Source organism: Rhinoderma darwinii, chromosome 1, assembly GCF_050947455.1.
Source record: "Rhinoderma darwinii isolate aRhiDar2 chromosome 1, aRhiDar2.hap1, whole genome shotgun sequence".
Classification (NCBI taxonomy): Eukaryota; Metazoa; Chordata; class Amphibia; order Anura; family Rhinodermatidae; genus Rhinoderma; species Rhinoderma darwinii.
The window spans coordinates 569719979-569738840 of NC_134687.1; the positions used below are offsets into that span (position 1 = coordinate 569719979).

The 18862-nt window shown below is 39.9% G+C and overlaps 1 protein-coding gene across 2 annotated transcripts in view; it reads left to right on the forward strand.

Moving 5' to 3' along the window:
- The window catches only part of ADAMTS6 (ADAM metallopeptidase with thrombospondin type 1 motif 6), a 280546-nt gene that overhangs the window by 161240 nt on the left and 100444 nt on the right, over window positions 1-18862 (forward strand). For both annotated transcript variants that reach the window (XM_075839116.1, XM_075839124.1), the window contains exon 10: window positions 13967-14113. In XM_075839116.1, the coding sequence (XP_075695231.1) occupies window positions 13967-14113 (147 nt within the window). The remainder of the gene's footprint in view (window positions 1-13966; window positions 14114-18862) is intronic.

Below are 18862 nucleotides of genomic sequence, written 5' to 3' on the forward strand. Positions count from 1 at the left end.
TCTTGAATCCGAAGTAGTCCAACAACCGAACCTGTGAAAAAACACAAAAAAATAAATAATCAGTTTCACATATAAAAGCAAAACAATTATTATACTTCCCTTTCCTGGGTCCAGCGCTGAAACTATGGGAAACTTCTGATGTCACTGCCCATTTATGGATAGTGACGTCAGGAGCAGTGCTGGAGTCCCTGAGTAGAGCACTAATAGAGGTTCTGATCCGGGACTACGGTCCAGGGAAAGCTCCAGATGTCACTGTCCATACATGGACCATGATGTCAGGGGCTTCCTCAGAGTCGGAGACAGTAGGCAGGGCGCTAATAGAGGCTCTGCCCCAGGATTCTAGCTCTGGGAAAACTCCTGACATCACTGTCCATATATGAACAGTGACGTCAGGAGCAGTGCTGGAGTCCCCGGGCAGAGCGCTATGCTGATGCTCTGCTCGGGGACATTCATGCTGTGTGAATAGCTTCATTGGAGTTAGCCGCGTGACGGCCATTAAAAAAAACGTTAACAAAACAACTACTATGCCTGAGCACAAAAAGTCCCAATTTCCCAACCACTAGTCGTAATATTTAATGATTAAAATATAACTTTTATTATTGTAACTTAAATAGAGGACGTACAACAAACAAGGTGTTTAAAATTTATACAAAGACGGCCAGCTTTGTATAAATTTTAAACTCCTTGTTTGTAGGCATAGTAGTTGTTGTGATAAATATATCCCTGCCAACCACTAAGGGTCTCCCTTTTGTTTCTTCTAAAAAAAACGTTCATCACACAGCCGGTAAGAACTGTTCTGTGAATAGGGCCTTAAGGGTACACTGAGAAACATAAGCTGTTTTGGACTTACTGCCTGTCCCCACTGTTTGCAGGCAGCCTATTCTCTGAAAGCCCCTCGCAGCTATGCCCCTGAGTAACACACACACAGCACTCAATCTCACTATACACACACACACAAACACACACACACACACACACACACATACATATATATATATATATATATATATATATTAGTGTTAACGCCAAAAAAAAACACCCTTTGGGGGCAGTGGGGTGGGCGGGGACAGTGTGAAGGATGGAGTGGACAGAAGTTAATGTTTATAATAATTTTCTTTCTTTAATAAAATATAGACTATAGAGTTGTGTACATAATTGTGATGAAGCAATAGTAATAGGATTAGATAAGTATACGTGGCAAGATGGCCCCTGAACAGGGACTACGCACTAATAAAATAACAAGTCACTTCCTGGTATGAACAAACTATGAACTATGAAGACATATCTAAAGGACCAGATAAGGGTGAACCTATCCAAGGATGACACAAAGTAACAAGAGGCTTACAGTGATACGTGCTTTTATAAAAGTGTGATAACATGTACCCACCCCCAGGAGAAAGGGGATATAGAACAAATGTGTGTAATAAATCAGTGACGCCTGATGCTGAGTGAGGAGCTTTATACCAGACTCTGTGTGGTGTGATTCCTTTCGTACGAACTCAGCGTATTATCCCTGCCGGTTGAGACTGATTAGTACCCGAACAACAGCAAAATCTTGAATGGCACACGGGGAGAAGCAGGGGCTCATTTTGAAAGCTCTTTTCAATACGAAAACAATGCCGCAATCAATTTTGAGATAGGATTTATTTTCACTGAGATATTTAACTTTAAAGTTATCATCTTCATTATCGGCTACCGCCGGTGTTAGCATTACCCAAAATGTAACGTGCAAGTAAAATCCTAAATATGTGTGGGCGCGTGTGTGTGAGCTTGGGAATGTCACATCAAGGTGAGTTTAAATTACGTATTATTACAATTGATCTCGGCGATATAAAATGGACCATGTCTACGATTGTAACATGATTTCATGTGTACACATTTCGGTAGTCGCTTGTGAATCTCAGAGAGCTATTTCGGAGAGTAGTTTTCATTTTTGTACATTTCTATTGTCATATCACAAAATGCATTTGACCGAAACGGAAAGGATCACTTTATTAATGACAACATCAGTCCGTTGAATTCTGAAGAGGCATAATTATCATCCTTATAAAATACATCTAGTTCAGGAGCTATCCAAAGATAATTGTGACAGAAGAGTGGAATTTTGCGATACAATGATGACATGATTTGATGATAATCCTGAGATTTTCAACTGGACCTGTTTTTCGGATGAAGCTACGTTTGAACTAAACGGTTCTGTAAATCGACAGAACATGAGGTATTGGGCAGACGAAAATCCACATTGGATGAGAGACCGTCATACCCAGTATCCTCAGAAGGTTAACGTTTGGGCCAGAATATTGTTCAATCATATTGTAGGACCATTTTTCATTGAAGGAAACATAAATGCAGAAAATTACTGTAATTTGCTAAGAAATCAAGTGATACCGGATATTCAAAATATTGCTGGAGAAGCTTTCCGCAATGTTTGGTATCAGCAGGATGGAGCTCCGGCTCATTTTTCTCTGCGAGGTCGAAATCTTCTGAACAATAATTTTCCTCATCAATGGATTGGTAGAAGAGACCCGATAGAATGGCCACCGAGATCACCAAATCTGACCCCATTAGACTTTACTGGGGGTATTTAAAAAGTAAATTCTATGAGACTAGGATCGCAAACTTAGATGAGCTTCGGGAAAGAATAGTGAACATTTTGAATTCAATCACACCAGATGTTATAAATAACGTAATCTACGCATTTTACGTTCGCTTAGGACACTGTCAAGTTGTCGAAGGACATCAATTCGAACATTTGATTTAATACAGTAATTGTTATGTTTGTACTAATACACATAATACATGTCCTCGGTCTTGCTTTGGTTGGCCGGACAACACGCACACACACACAGCACAGAGAGGGTTTGGAGTAGTTAAATACCGGGGAATGACGAACCCCGGGGTCCTTATCTCGGGCTGTGTACACACACACACACACACACACACAAACACATGTGAGAGGCAAGGGGACTCACATTAATCCAGCACCCCGATGAGATGTATACCCGACCGTGCGACCTCCGCGCGGTACATTTTTGGTGATGCTAACACCGGCGATAGACGATAACGTAGATGACAACTTTAACGTTAAATATCTCAGCGAAAAATCCTATCTCAAAATCGTTTGCAGCATCGTTTTTGTATTGGAAAGAGCTTTCAAATGCCCCCCACTCGACCCCCCCCCGTGCCATTTAAGATTTTGTTGCCCCTGCCCACCCCACCGCCCCCAAGGGGATGGGTTTTTTTTTTTGGCGTTAACTGGTAGCTTTTATGACCCAATTAAATCCCACCAAATTTCAACCCTCTACCTCGAGCCGTTCAAAGGTTATGAGGGTGTTCCGGAACTTTTGGTGGGCACTGTATATATACACTACCGTTCAAAAGTTTAGGGTCACTTAGAAATTTCCTTATTTTTGAAAGAAAAGCACAGTTTTTTTCAATGAAGATAACATTAAATTAATCAGAAATACACTCTATAAATTGTTAATTTGCTAAATTACTATTCTAGCTGCAAACGTCTGGTTTTTAATTCAATATCTACATAGGTGTGTATAGAGGCCCATTTCCAGCAACCATCACTCCAGTGTTCTAATGGTACATTGTGTTTGCTAACTGTGTTAGAAGGCTAAGGCTGGGTTCACACGACCTATTTTCAGACGTAAACGAGACGTATTATGCCTCGCTTTACGTCTGAAAATAGGGCTACAATACGTCGGCAAACATCTGCCCATTCATTTGAATGGGTTTGCCGACGTACTGTGCAGACGACCTGTAAACGTCGACGCGTAAATTGACTGCCTCAGCAAAGAAGTGCAGGGCACTTCTTTGCAGCGTAATTTGAGCCGTTCTTTATTGAAGTCAATGAAGAGCAGCTCAAGATTTACGAGCGTCACAGACGCCTCGCAAAATGCGAGGAGGAGCTTTTACGTCTGAAACGAGGCAGCTGTTTTCTCCTGAAAACAGTCTGTCTTTTCAGACTTAAAAGCCTCTCATCGTGTGCACATACCCTAATGGATGATTAGAAAACACTTGAAAACCCTTGTGCTATTATGTTAGCACCACTGTAAACAGTTTTGCTGTTTAGAGGAGCTATAAAACTGACATTCCTTTGAGCTAGTTCAGAATCTGGAGCATTACATTTGTGGGTTAGATTAAACTCTCAAAATGGCTAGAAAAAGAGAGCTTTCATGTGAAACTCGACCGTCTATTCTTGTTCTTAGAAATGAAGGCTATTCCATGCGAGAAATTGCCAAGAAACTGAAGATTTCCTACAACGGTGTGTACTACTCCCTTCAGAGGACAGCACACACAGGCTCTAACCAGAGTAGAAAGAGAAGTGGGAGGCCCCGCTGCACAACTGAGCAACAAGACAAGTACATTAGAGTCTCTAGTTTGAGAAATAGACGCCTCACAGGTCCTCAACTGGCAGCTTCATTAAATAGTACCCGCAAAACGCCAGTGTCAACGTCTACAGTGAAGAGGCGACTCCGGGTTGCTGGCCTTCAGGGCAGAGCGGCAAAGAAAAAGCCATATCTGAGACTGGCTAATAAAAGGAAAATATTAATATGGGCAAAAGCACACAGACATTGGACAGAGGAAGATTGGAAAAAAGTGTTATGGACAGGCGAATCAAATTTTGAGGCGTTTGGATCACACAGAAGAACATTTGTGAGACGCAGAACAACTGAAAAGATGCTGGAAGAGTGCCTGATGCCATCTGTCAAGCATGGTGGAGGTAATGTGATGGTCTGGGGTTGCTTTGGTGCTGGTAAAGTGGGAGATTTGTACAAGGTAAAAGGGATTTTGAATAAGGAAGGCTATCACTCCATTTTTCAACGCCATGCCATACCCTGTGGACAGTGCTTAATTGGAGCCAATTTCATCCTACAACAGGACAATGACACAAAGCACACCTCCAAATTATGCAAGAACTATTTAGGGAAGAAGCAGGCAGCTGGTATTCGATCTGTAATAGAGTGGCCAGCGCAGTCACCAGATCTCAACCCCATAGAGCTGTTGTGGGAGCAGCTTGACCGTATGGTACGCAAGAAGTGTCCATCAAGCCAATCCAACTTGTGGGAGGGCCTTCTGTAAGCATGGGGTGAAATTTCTCCCGATTACCTCAGCAAATTAACAGCTAGAATGCCAAAGGCCTGCAATGCTGTAATTGCTGCAAATGGAGCATTCTTTGACAAAAGCAAAGTTTGAAGGAGAAAATTATTATTTTAAATAAAAATCATTATTTCTAACCTTGTCAATGTCTTGACTATATTTTCTAGTCATTTTGCAACTCATTTGATAAATATAAGTGTGAGTTTTCATGGAAAACACAAAATTGTCTGGGTGACCCCAAACTTTTGAACGGTAGTGTATATATACATATACATACACACACACACACACACACACACACGCGCAGACACGCGCACGCGCACGCACACACACACACACAATCATATATACACACATACATATATACAGACACACTAAAATATCAAAGCATTTACTCTTTTCATTCACCAAAATAAACCTCCATTGCTAGCAGTTGTCCTATAGATCTGTTTATATGTATTGCGACAGTGAATAGAGTCAGGACTAGAGGCTGTCATAAAGCAGTCTGTGTTTACTGATAGAGTTTAATTTCCTTGCAAGTTATTTGGTGAACTCTTCCAGACATACACAGTCATTCTGATAATAATATTACATATTACGGAATGGCACTTAATGCAATTCCCTAATATATTTCCTAGAAAGGCACGTCAATTTTTCCCATCCACTTTACAGGTTAATCTAGAGGTTGTTTTATGCCACCTATTACAGAATATTCTAGAGATGATTCTATGTCTTTTCCCCATGTGCCAACTTTTTGTATTAAACAATGAGGTTTAACAAATAGTAGATATTTTTTTTTTCAAGCTTCCACTAGTGTCTTTGGTGGTTACCATCACAATGGTTTTATTTTACAGTGCCCACATATACAGTTACCACATAAAAAACATTCGGTTATCTCTGTACATGTGCTGTTAGTATTCCTTTTTCACCTTACAGAGATCCAGACGTTCTTTTTCTTGCTTGTGCGAATAATTACCACTTGCCTTTCTATCTACTTACGTGGTGAATTTGATTATTATGTCTCGTGTCTGTTTCTGTTATAAAAACATTCTACTTCTGTAAATGCGAACAGAATACTTCTTTGGGTTTTCAGCCATTATGATTTATTGCCTAAGTAGGCTGAAATGTCATAAATGTGAAGCTTAGAAAAACAGTTTTGGTTTCTGTGATGTGGTTCAGTTTGTATTAAATGAGAATCGTGTCTTAGCATCGCATGGAAAGTAGACTTCTCAAGGTAGAGTTTTTTAGATGCTAAATAAGTACCTATACAGTTCTATTAATACTCTACTGACACAATCTAATTCAAGATGGGTTAATATGGTGCCCAAAAGAACTCTCTAACTCTGGTCTTCCTGTTTCTTAGCTATACATACAATTATATATATATATATATATATATATATATATATATATATATATATATATATATATATATATAAATAAAGATAGATATAATAAAGAGTTGGCTGTACTGCAAGAGATGGTGAAAAAATAAACAGACTTCATTCACACACACACACACACACACACATACTGTATAGTAAAGATATGGGTGAATAAAGACTGCTTTTTTTTTTCACTGTCATCATTTGGAGTGTTGCAATCTTTTTATTTGTGTATAACCCATCGAATGCCAAGTTGGGATCCATAGACTGGCACCACGATTACCAAGACACAGTGCTGATTTTTGTTTGAAACATATTTACACACACATACAGCACACCGCACATATATAAGCACAACAGTATATATATATATATATATATATATATATATATATATATATATATACACACATGCATACACATAGTGTACAAGTTTACGTACACCTTAGCCACATTAATTAAAACTCAGTTTTTCTCCGTTCCTGACATTTAATCCAAGTACACATTTTCTCTCTTAGGTCGGTTAAGATAACTACTATATTTCCAGAATGTGAAATGTCAGAATAATACTAGAGACAATGATTTATTTCAGCTTTTATTTCTTTCATCACTTTCCTAATATCTCAGAAGTTTACATACACGTGGTTAGTATTTGGTAGCATTGCCTATAAATTGTCTAATTTGGGTGAAACATTTTGGGTCGCCTTCCACAAGATTCTCACAATATGTTGCTGGAATTTTGGCCCATGCCTCCGGACAGAACTGGTGTAACTGAGTCAGGTTTGTAGGCGTCCTTGCCCACATGCCTTTTCAGTTCTGCCCATAAATTGTCTATGGGATTGAGGTCAGGGCTTTGTGATGGCTACTCCATTACCTTCACTTTGTTGTCCTTAAGCTATTTTACCGCAACTTTGGAAGTATGCTTGGGGTCCTTGTCCATTTGGAAGACCCATTTGCGCCCAAGCTCTAACTACCTGGCTGATGTCTTTAGATGTTGCGTCTATATCTCCCCATAATTTTCCTTCCTTATAATGCCATCTATTTTGTGAAGTGCACCAGTCCCTTCTGCAGCAAAGCACCTTCACAACATGATTCTGTCACCCCCGTGCTTCACGATTGGGATGGTGTTTGGCTTGCAAGCAGCCCACTTTTTCCTCCAGACATAACGATGGTTATTCCCACAGACACACTCCAAAATCGTGTAGAAAGCCTCCCCAGATCTCAGCAAGTACTTCACCTGTCCCGTCTTTTAGTCCTCCTAGTGAGCAGGAGGCACAGAACAAATTCCTTTTCTGGCAACACAGTGCCCAGGACTAGTAATACTAAAGGGGGCTAAAAGTAGCTGCGTCATTTACCCTGTGATTAAAACAGTCCTGATCTGCTGTACCACGTTTTTCTTTGGCTATTGCATACTAGGAGAGAGGAAAAGGCAGATGTACAAAATTGCGCACACCCAAAATAATAAGAAAGGAATACGAAAAAACGGGAATGAAAAGACCAAACTTTACTATACACTACATACAGAATATAAAACCATTTAAAAAAACTGAAAGAAACAGCAAACCTGTAAGGGTATGTTCACACGCACTAATTACGGACGTAATTCGGGCGTTTTTCCCTGAATTACGTCCGAAAAATGCGGCTTGAAAGCGTTGACAAACATCTGCCCATTGAAAACAATTGGCTGACGTTTGTCTGTTCACACGAGGCGTATATTTACACACCGCTGTCAAATGACGGCGCGTAAATAGACGCCCGCGTCAAAGAAGTGACCTGTCACTTCTTGGTGCGTAATTGGAGCCATTATCCATTGACTCCAATGAATAGCAGCGCCAATTACGTCCGTAATGGACGCGGTGTTCAAGCGCCTGCACATGCCGTTACGGCTGAAATTACGGGTATGTTTTCTCCTGAAAACATCCCCGTAATTTCAGCCGTTACGGACGCTGTCGTGTGAACATACCCTAAAAATGAAACCGGAAATCTCAAATAGGATTCCAAATGGGACAATATGAGCCAATATCAAAAGAATACAATACAATACAATAGCCGTAAAAATGTATTATGTGCAACTAGTAAGCCTGGAAGGTAACCACATGCTGAACCACACAAGAATATAAAGTGCAAGATAATATCTATACCCCAATTAGTGGAAACTATAGCCACATAAATATGAAAAAATACATATATATATATATATTAGCTTGGTGAACCAATCTGCAATAGGCGGGTACAGCACTAACTACTCGTCGTCACAAGCCGTACGGTCCTAGGCACTAACTTTGTCTATTGTCCTCTGTTTGAAATTGTAATTCTTAAGATGAAAAAAAAAAAGTCTGTACAGTGCACGTTGTGCTTCGTAAGTCTAAATTCTTTTATGAAATGTCACTTGAGTGAATGGCTTGTCTGGAATAGCCAGAAGAGAAAAAACACATGCATACACAAATTCGTCAGTGTTAATCTTAGACTAAATTATTTTGGCTAAGATGAAATATTGCTTTAAAGACTCGTGATGCAATAAAATGCCTTCTAAATTCCTAAAGGACTGACACGTTCCTTAAGTGCAGCTCAGGCCTCCATGTTCTGGTCTTTAGGAGAATCTCAAATAACCTTGTTAGAATCAACCCGGTATGTTCCCTGACAGCGCGCAGATTTTTTTTGTTTTCATTTAGTCTCGCTTCCATTGTCCAGAGTGTGGTTAAAATAAATGATGAGATTTACTGATATGGAAGTAAATGAGGTTAGCCTGTGGTTGAAATAAGGTCAAAGGTGGTGGAGGATTAGGGCAAGCCTGTAGGGAATTCACATACAAATCTTTCAATATTTGACAAAAATAAGATTTAGGGCGATTAAAGAGAAATAAATACCTGTTGCTTCTGTCTGTTGGTAAATCACCTCTTTTATGGGTAAAGCCGGTTAAGGAGAAGACTTTTAACTACGTCATGTACTAATAAGCCAAACTGCTGTAATTAATGTAATAATATTGTTGTGCCTCCTGGTGAAATATGTGTTCTCCAAATGCTTACAAGACATACAAGGCGTGTGCCTGCTGGTCATGAGCCCACATTAGAGTAGAGGTATTTTTTCTAAAGTTTTACGGTAATGTAATTGACAATTTGAAGGAAACTGTCACTAAATTCATTCTGTCCTATTTGAGGGCAGAATAAGTTAGTGACTGGGCCATGCAGCATAGACGTATGCAAAAAGTCTCCCGTATTTAAGTTACATCATGTGCCGGGCTCGAGGAGATGTGTCCAATGGGTGGCTCCTCTCGATCTTCCCCTGACCTGCTCGTTGTGATTAATTGGTCTCTTCCTGTCATGACAAGAGATTAAAGGGAGCATCCTGAGATTAGAAAAAGGTTATTTATTTAGGTTTTTTTTCTCTCAGAAACGGCATTATTTTTATCTATAGACTGTGTCTGGTATTGATGTTCACCCCATTGAAATGTATAAAGCTGAGCTGACATGCTAGACACAGCCCATGAACAAGAGTGCGTTGCTTCGGGTAGAAAAGGCACAACATTTTTTAAATATAGGTTCTCAGGACACCAAGCCCTCAGGAGGCCTCTGGAGGTTGCTCGGTGGTTAGCATTGTTGCAATGAAGTGCTGGGGTCCTGAATTTTGATCGGACAATGGGAACACCTCATGGAGTTCATATGGTCTCCATGTATTTCTATTAATTCTATTAATGGGTTCTTTGGTTTCCTCCTACACGACAAATACATATTAATAGGTTAACTTGTCGTTCTATGGAAATATCCATAGTGTGAGTAATATTGGGAAATTAGTCTGTGAGTCGGATAACTGCGATAATGTGAGGGAATGTATTCTATGCACATCACTGCAGCAAACTGCGATTGTATACGTGTCTATTGCATACGTGTGTGGGTATATACAGTAAGTGTATGTTTATACGTTTATTATGATTGTAATATGTAGTAGTTGCTTTACACTATATGGACAAAGTTATCTATCTTTCTATCTATATCTTTCTTAAATTTTATGGTTAGTTGAAAGGATGTCAAGTATGTCTACCTTGATCTTGGTATTTTTGTGGAATTTATCACTGACACCTGTATTTGAGTTAAATGCCGCATACTGCATATGTCACAGACAGATAGTTGTTCCTACTACAGTAGCGATCAGAGTACACCATGACATGACAGTCTGGACCCACAAGAGGATGTGGTAGACCCCTTGATAATTACACGTTTGCTGTAGGAATTACTGATGTGGGCACATAGATAAAATCTGTATTGCGTCTTAAATATCTATAGCTGTCTACCTTCTTGGTATGGAGGAGTGACAGGATGTTATGACTAGAGTTTTCTGTTTTGTCTGGTAAAGTTAAATTATCAAGCTTTGAATGTTAATCATAATCTGTTCTGTCCACTGCCTGGATTATTTATTTATAATCTGTCAATAGTAAAATTAACAGAATATCATTTTTTCAGTTTACTTGTAAACACTTTATTATATTTCTTCATCCAAAAATAAATTCTTCACTGTGCCCCTAAAATCCTTTGTACTATCTTTCCTTTATATGCTCAGTTATCTGTTCTTAAATGGGTTGTCCACGACCGGACAACTGATGACCTATCCAACTGCATAGCGGTCGTTCTGCAGAACTTTTCCTTGCAGTCCAAGTGAAAAGGAGCAGAGCTGCAGTTCTGCAGAACGACTGCTAAACGGTTGTCGGAGCCATCTGCTTCCGACTCCAACTACTGCATACCGTTAAAAACATCCGGCGCCCGAAGGCAGCCGGAACAGCTGATCCGTGCGGGGTCCGGGTGTCGTAACCGCACCGATCATATACCGATGACCTATCTGGTGGATAGGTCATCAGTTGTCCGGTCGTGGACAACCCCTTTAATCATATTTCTGCCCTTTGTAGAACAGGAAGTAGCCGTCTGACAACTACCAATGTAAACCATATTAGCTCTTATGTGGCCACTTTTGTTTCAGTCAACTAGAGTGACCTGCCCCTTCCTTCACTTAAAGAGGCTGTGTCACCAGAATATAAGTGTCCCGTCTCCTGCATAATCTGATCGGCCATGTAATATAGATAACAGTTGTTTTTATTTGAAAAAACTATCATTTTTGACCAAGTTATGAACCATTTCAGATTTATGCTAATTTGTTTCTTAATAGACAACTGGGCGTGTATTTACTTTTTACCAACTGGGCGTTGTGTAGAGAAGTATATGACGCTGACCAATCCGTGACCAATCAGCGTCATACACTTCTCATTGTTCCAGCCCAGCTTCTTTCACTGCACAATCACGCTGGGCTGGAACAATGAGAAGTGTATGACGCTGATTGGTCAGCGTCATACACTACTCTTCACATTGCCCACTTGGTAAAAAGTAAAAACACGCCCAGTTGTCTATTAAGAAACGAATCAGCATAAATCTAAAATGGTTTATAACTTGGTCAAAAATGATATAGCGCCGATCAGATTATGTAGGAGATAGGGCATTTATAATCTGGTGACAGAGCCTCTTTAAGTCTCCCTGGCACTCCGTTACCTCTAATTATCCAGCCGTGTCTGGCTAACTACCCGGTGGGCACAGGCTCTTACACAATAATGGGCCCCAAACGTTTAACAGAAGACCCACCATTCGGTACCAAACACTTACCACTAGGGTTTTTTTCTTATAGGATTATTCACAATTAACCTATTTGACCTTATTGCTGATATCTCCTGTGTATACAATGACAACAAGATTTACGATCCAGTGGATGTGCACATTTTCTGTATAGATAGAGGGTGGCCCTCAGGATCACTTCTTTTGGTGGACCCAAGGAACCCTAGTCCAACACTGTAATCCAGAGACATGTCTATAGCATGTGAAACTGGTTTGTTATCAGTAATTAGATGTTAAATTGTCCATCAGGGCTGTGTCAGACAGACCAGAGTCTTGGGTTTTCCGGTTTTAATTCAATAAAGCTTAAAGATTTGTCTAGATTGGTTACAATTGTGTACAGCTCTATTATGTGACTACGTCTTTACGAGTTTTAATCCACTGCATGTAATCTCTGTTCATATCTGCGTCGTTATTTCAGGGATTTTTTTTCCGCCATAAGAACAGAAAAAATTAAATAATGGACGCGTCGGGTCCACCACAACACGGACACCAATGACGCCCAAAGGAAACCCATTGACTTTGTCGGGTTTCCGGCATTTTCCCGGACAGTGCTGCATAATCGGGGTTTTTGTACAGGATTTTTGGCGGAATCTGCGAAGGAAACTCCACTGACCGCATAGAGATAAGAGAGCAGGATTCTTCTCTTCTATGTGTGCTATGTATAGAAGTCATGATAGCACTTAGGCTAGTTTAGAAAACTGAGAATTAGTGAGAGAGTTATTCCTCATGTACACACACATGACAGCTTATTCTGAAAAGTCACCTGAAAGGTAAGGTACGCTTTAAGAACCTGAAATCTAAAGGTGTTAGGCCTCATGCACACGACCGTATTTTTTCCCACCCGTAAATACTGGCGTAAATACGGGTCCGGTGTCACACGTATTCGACCCGTTTTGCACCAGTATTTACGGACCCGTGCCTGTAAATATGGGTCCGGTGTCACCCGTATTCCACCCGTATTTACGGGCACGTTTTTGGCGGCAAAATAGCACTGCACTAATCGGCAGCCCCTTCTCTCTATCAGTGCAGGATAGAGAGAAGGGACAGCCCTTTCTGTAATAAAAGTTAAAGAAATTCATACTTACCCGGCCGTTGTCTTGGTGACGCGTCCCTCTCTTCACATCCAGCCCGACATCCCTGGATGACGCGGCAGTCCATGTGACCGCTGCAGCCTGTGATTGACCTGTGATTGGCTGCAGCGGTCACATGGGCTGAAACGTCATCCAGGGACGGCCAGGACGTCGGGCCGGATGTCGAGAGGGACGCGTCACCAAGGCAACGGCCAGGAGACCGGACTGGAGGAAGCAGGAAGGTCTCGGTAAGTATGAACGTCTTTTATTTTTATTTTTTACAGGTTGCTCTTTATTCTGATCGGTAGTCACTGTCCTGGGTGCTGAAAGAGTTCCTGCCGATCAGTTAACTCTTTCAGCTCCCTGGACAGTGACTATTTACTGACGTCGCTTAGCAACGCTGCCGTAATGACGGGTGCACACATGTAGCCACCCGTCATTACGGGAGCTCCATAGACTTCTATGGACTGTCCGTGCCGTTATTACGGCCTGAAATAGGACATGTTCTATCTTTTTCAACGGCACGGGCACCTTCCCGTGAGAAAACGGGAAGGTACCCGTGGCCAATAGAAGTCTATGAGCCCGTTATTACGGGTCGTAATTACGACCCGTAATAACGGGAGTTTTTACGGTCGTGTGCATGAGGCCTTAGATAGTGGGTAGGTGAGGCTCGTTTTATATGGTTTTAGTCAGATATTTTCATACAGTACACCAGCTTATCTCCACATGTTCTTTTCCTCATATGTTCCAGTTTTGGCATGAATCATGATGGAATTGGAAACTCATGTGGGACCAAAGGTCACGAAGCAGCAAAGTTAATGGCAGCTCACATTACGTCAAACACAAACCCTTTCTCCTGGTCGGCATGTAGCAGGGAATACATCACCAGCTTTCTAGAGTGAGTACTGTTTGCTTTCTGTATTTATTTATTTTTTAACTCTTATCAATCTTAATTCACATGGCTGGACTAGAAATTGTAATTTCATAGAACTGTTCACTACTATAGAATAATATTCTTGGGTCACTTGTGTTAAGACTTCCACGTCTGGTCAATTTTTAACGGATTGAAATGGAACCATAACAGACCTTAACTAATCCAATTGGTTTTAACGGGATCTGTCAGGTTTTATTTTTTCTGGGTAGAACAGTGTAGGAAACTGCACTATTCTGCTTATCAAAAATGACGAGAACCTTAGAGAATGGAGGCTGACTGATGCCCTCAGAAATATCCCACCAAAATCAGAAGAGCCTGATTTTTTTTTTTAAAAGAAAAAAATGATGGATGAATAAAATAATGTAGAAAGCAATGCCAGTGTGAATAGAGCTTATAGTCTGTATAATTGACAAAAATTATTACACGTCATAGTATTTCATTTGACATTATTTCACATACATAGTATTACATTTTACATATTACATTATACCACAGTGTTTTGCAATGGGAATTTCTAATCCCTATACACTCCCTTCTCCTTGTTTAATTCTCTTGCTTGCTATTATTGTCAAATCGCGCAGATAACCAATGTGAAATATGTCAGAAAACAGCCAGGCCAATGGTCTTGCATTTCCCCTCCAGTGGCTGCTGTAGGGGAAGTGTAGTATTAAATGCTGACCATTAAAAGGAATGGCCTACATGTTATACATGGACTGACTGGGTCTACAAAAGTGAGAGCAGATATTTTCTAGGTCTAGTAGAGAGGATCCCAAGCAGGGGACCCCATCTGTGACCTCCATATGCCCTATTAAGGCATATGAAAATGAGTTGTCTTCATGAGACAGCCCCTTAAAAAAAGATGGCATTCAGGAGGAATACAATGGGTGAATTCAAGAAAATAACTCTCACGTAAATTTTTTTATTTATGACATCATTGAAAAATGATAATTTTGATGACACGCTCTTTATGGCATCTTCATTGTGAATTACATTTTTCTGTTCCGTCATAGGAGCAGAAAAACGGAATTCAAGCTGTGAATGATCCATCTTACGATGAACACCTACGGCGCCTAACTGACTCCCATTGCCTTATAATGGGTTTGTCGGGTTTCATCATGGTGTTCGCTGCTTTACTGGAGTAAATAGCGCCCTCATTTTTTCCATCAAATTTGACGGAATCTGTGATGGACAGAGCCTCCAATGCAGATGTGATCAGAGCCTAAGAAGAAAAGATTGATCTTTCTACATCTTTTCACAAAAAAAATGCTTATGTGGTTCTCGGGAATCTATCTAAAAAAATATTAATATGCCAAGAATACAGTTGACTTTAGGACAAAGCCTGGTTAATTTTGAGGCTGATGATTCTAATATGTTGAAAGTAGTTTGTTCTGTAAGATTTATTTTGGCAAATGTTAAGGTATCAGGAAGAAAACTCAAGTTTATGTGGAAACATTTTTGAACACCTTTTTTATTTTAGAGAATGAACTAAGCATTTTGTGATTCAGTAGATTTTAAAAATCTGAATCTTGTTTTGGGATTTTTGTTGTAATTATTATTTTAAACAGCTACATGGGCAGCGAGTGTCAGCATTTAGTTCCAGCAAGTGACTTAGTGATCCATGTTGAGACTACTTTTCCCCAGTCTAGACATGTGTACCTCACTTGCACCTTTCTGGCAGTAAACAAATGACATGGCACAGGAAAACATACCACAACTTCTGGACACCATTCAGCAATGTTTCTGACTTGGCATTTAGCGTTTGCCAGTGTAGGTATATTATTGGATGTTTTTTTTTTAAACTGACGAGAGGCAAACTATCAATGAATAATGAAACATATTTCATTTAATTTTATTTTTATTTCCTTTTTATTAATTTTTTTTAAAGACATTACAACGAGCAAAATGTCTGCCAACAAGTGTATGAAATACAGGTCCCACAACTTCAACAGGGACAGAAAGTTAGGCCCCATTCACACGAGCGAGAATCACGTCCGTGTGCTGTGCGTTGAAACAACGCACAGCACACGGACCCATTGATTTCAATGTGGCCGTTCACACATGCGTGATTTTTCACGCAGCGAGAGTCCGCTGCGTGAAAGATGCTGCATGTCCTATATTGGTGCGTGAAGTCAATGGATGCGTGAAAACCACGCACCTCACACACATGCACATGCACATGTGTGTTCGGTGCGTGATGTACGCATCACTTCAGTTGAAAAAAAGATGTGCTTTGTGAGTTCGTGAATAACGCATGCCACTCGCAAAGCACACTGATGCATAACACCACACACGGACCCGATTCACGCGCCTTTTTCACGTGCGTGAATCGGACACACTCGTGGGCATGAGGCCTTAGGATTTGTGCCTAAAAACTTTTATGACTCCTTTACATATCTTCATAAAAATCTGATAAGTGGGCATCTAGACTGTTCTCTGTTCTTCTGAAAGACCCAGTGGCTATACAACACCTTCAAGAATCAGACTTTATTACATGATCTATGAAACATCTATACGATGCAGACTTGAAAAAGTTCTATAGTCTCAAGTAAATAGAGCTAATTCATTGTAAAAAAAAAATAAAAAAAATAAAGTTACAGAAATTGCTAACATACTTTTGAGCTTCAACTCTTTACTGTTCTCAAGACCAATTACCAATCACAGTGCATCTTTTACCTTTTCTGAGCAGTTTAAAAAAATATAAGCTGAGTTCTGATTGGTTGCTATGGGCAAAAGGGAAATTTTTGTTTGTTAGAAAGTGTTGATAAATGAGGCCCTCAGACTGTTGGGTAGTATGATTAACTAGATTACTGCAATAATCATTTAGCTCCTGGGAATGCTTGCATAGCACTATTTTGTAGTTAAACATTACATTTGCAATGTAATTAAAGGGGTTGTCCAGCATTTTTCTTTCTATTAACGGTGCTCCTCTTATCCTTAAAGTCTATGTACACCTTTGAGGGCCATTTTTTTATTTTTATAAACAGGTCAGTCAGTGTGTTTGGTGTAACTTTTTAAATTAGTCTTTATTAAAAATTATTTGAACTTTTTTAGATACAGCTGCTCTGTATCCTGTATACAGAGCAGCTGTATCTTTCGCTTAATCCTGTATCCGTCAGTCTCACGGACCTGACGTGTTCAGTGTCAGCGGGTCCTTCGTGTCTCTGACATGCAAGATCCACCTGTAATCTATGACATCTAAGTTATTACAGGTGGATCCTGCCTGTCAGACCTGCTGACACTGATCCAGTCAGTCCCACGGACCTGAAGGGTACATGATTCAGCACTGTATTATGAAGAATAGAAAAATACTTTATTACCATACATAATACAGGACAGTAGACAGTGCATAAAAGCGGAAGAATCCACAGACCAACCGTTAAAAAGGGACACTGAGCTGAGTATCTACCAAATAATTCTAAATTACAGATTTGTATCCATGATTAGCCTTCAGAAAAAATATAAAAAGAGACCATATGTGAATATATCAATATGTTACGTAAACCCAAGAAATGTATGTGAAAGGTACTGATAGGTCATATAAATTTGCAAATGCAAATATAGCCCATAACATAGTAAACGATTTGTCTAATGACCACATATAAATGTAGCACTAAGCTGCATACGCACAATCAACCCCAACGCGCGTTTCGGCGCAAATGCCTTAGTCTGGGGGAAGGCATTTGCATTTGTGCCGAAACGCGTGATGGGGTGGACTCTGGCTTTGTCTCTTTCAGCATTTGACCATGGGTATGGTATATCCTGTCTAAATATGCTACCTCTACTTTTCATATGATTGATTTTTCCTTCAGTGTATACTTGACCACCTGTATGTTTATTGCACTTATTAATCCATTAGGCATTGACCATATATATGGTTTATTTACATTGCCCTGCGCTCATGTGGTTTACTAGTACTTTGCACAAATGGGTTGTGCGTATGCAGCCTAGTGCTACATTTATATGCGGTCATTAGACACATTTTTCACAATGTTATGGGCTATATTTGCATTTGCAAATTTATATGACCCATATATGACCTATCCGTACCTTTCACATACATTTCTTGGGTTTACGTAACATATTGATATATTCAAATATGGTCTCTTTTTATATTTTTTCTGAAGGCTAATCATGGATATAAATCTGTAATTTATAATTATTTGGTAGATACTCCGCTCAGTGTCCCTTATTAACTGTTGGTCTGTGGATTCTTCCGCTTTTATGCATTGTCTACTGTCCTGTATTATGTATGGTAATAAAGTATTTTTCTAATTTTCATAAATTTCCTGTTTCTTAGCATCTTTTTTCTAGGTTATATATATTCAGTTGTGATGCTTTTTGGGTAAACACCCTAGGATCAGCCCGTGTAACTTGCATAAACTTCTCGTTATATTTCTTACATTAAGTGGGCCACATTGATCCATGCTGTATTTTCATTTGAATACTGATAGACATGTTTATTTTAAAAAAAAATGCCCATTAAAGGTTTACATAGACTTTAAGCTGTGTCTGGTTTTGTAAATGCGCCCTATTTAAGTGAATGATTACTGAACTGCAATACCACGCACAGACCATGGACAAGAGGGGTGATGTTTCTAGAGAAACAACTAATTTTTTTCCCTTTATCCCGCAAAATACCTTAGGGGTTCTCCAGTTTTATAATCATTGGACAAGGGGTCTTGGCACCAGGTTGCTGATTAAACGCCCATACTC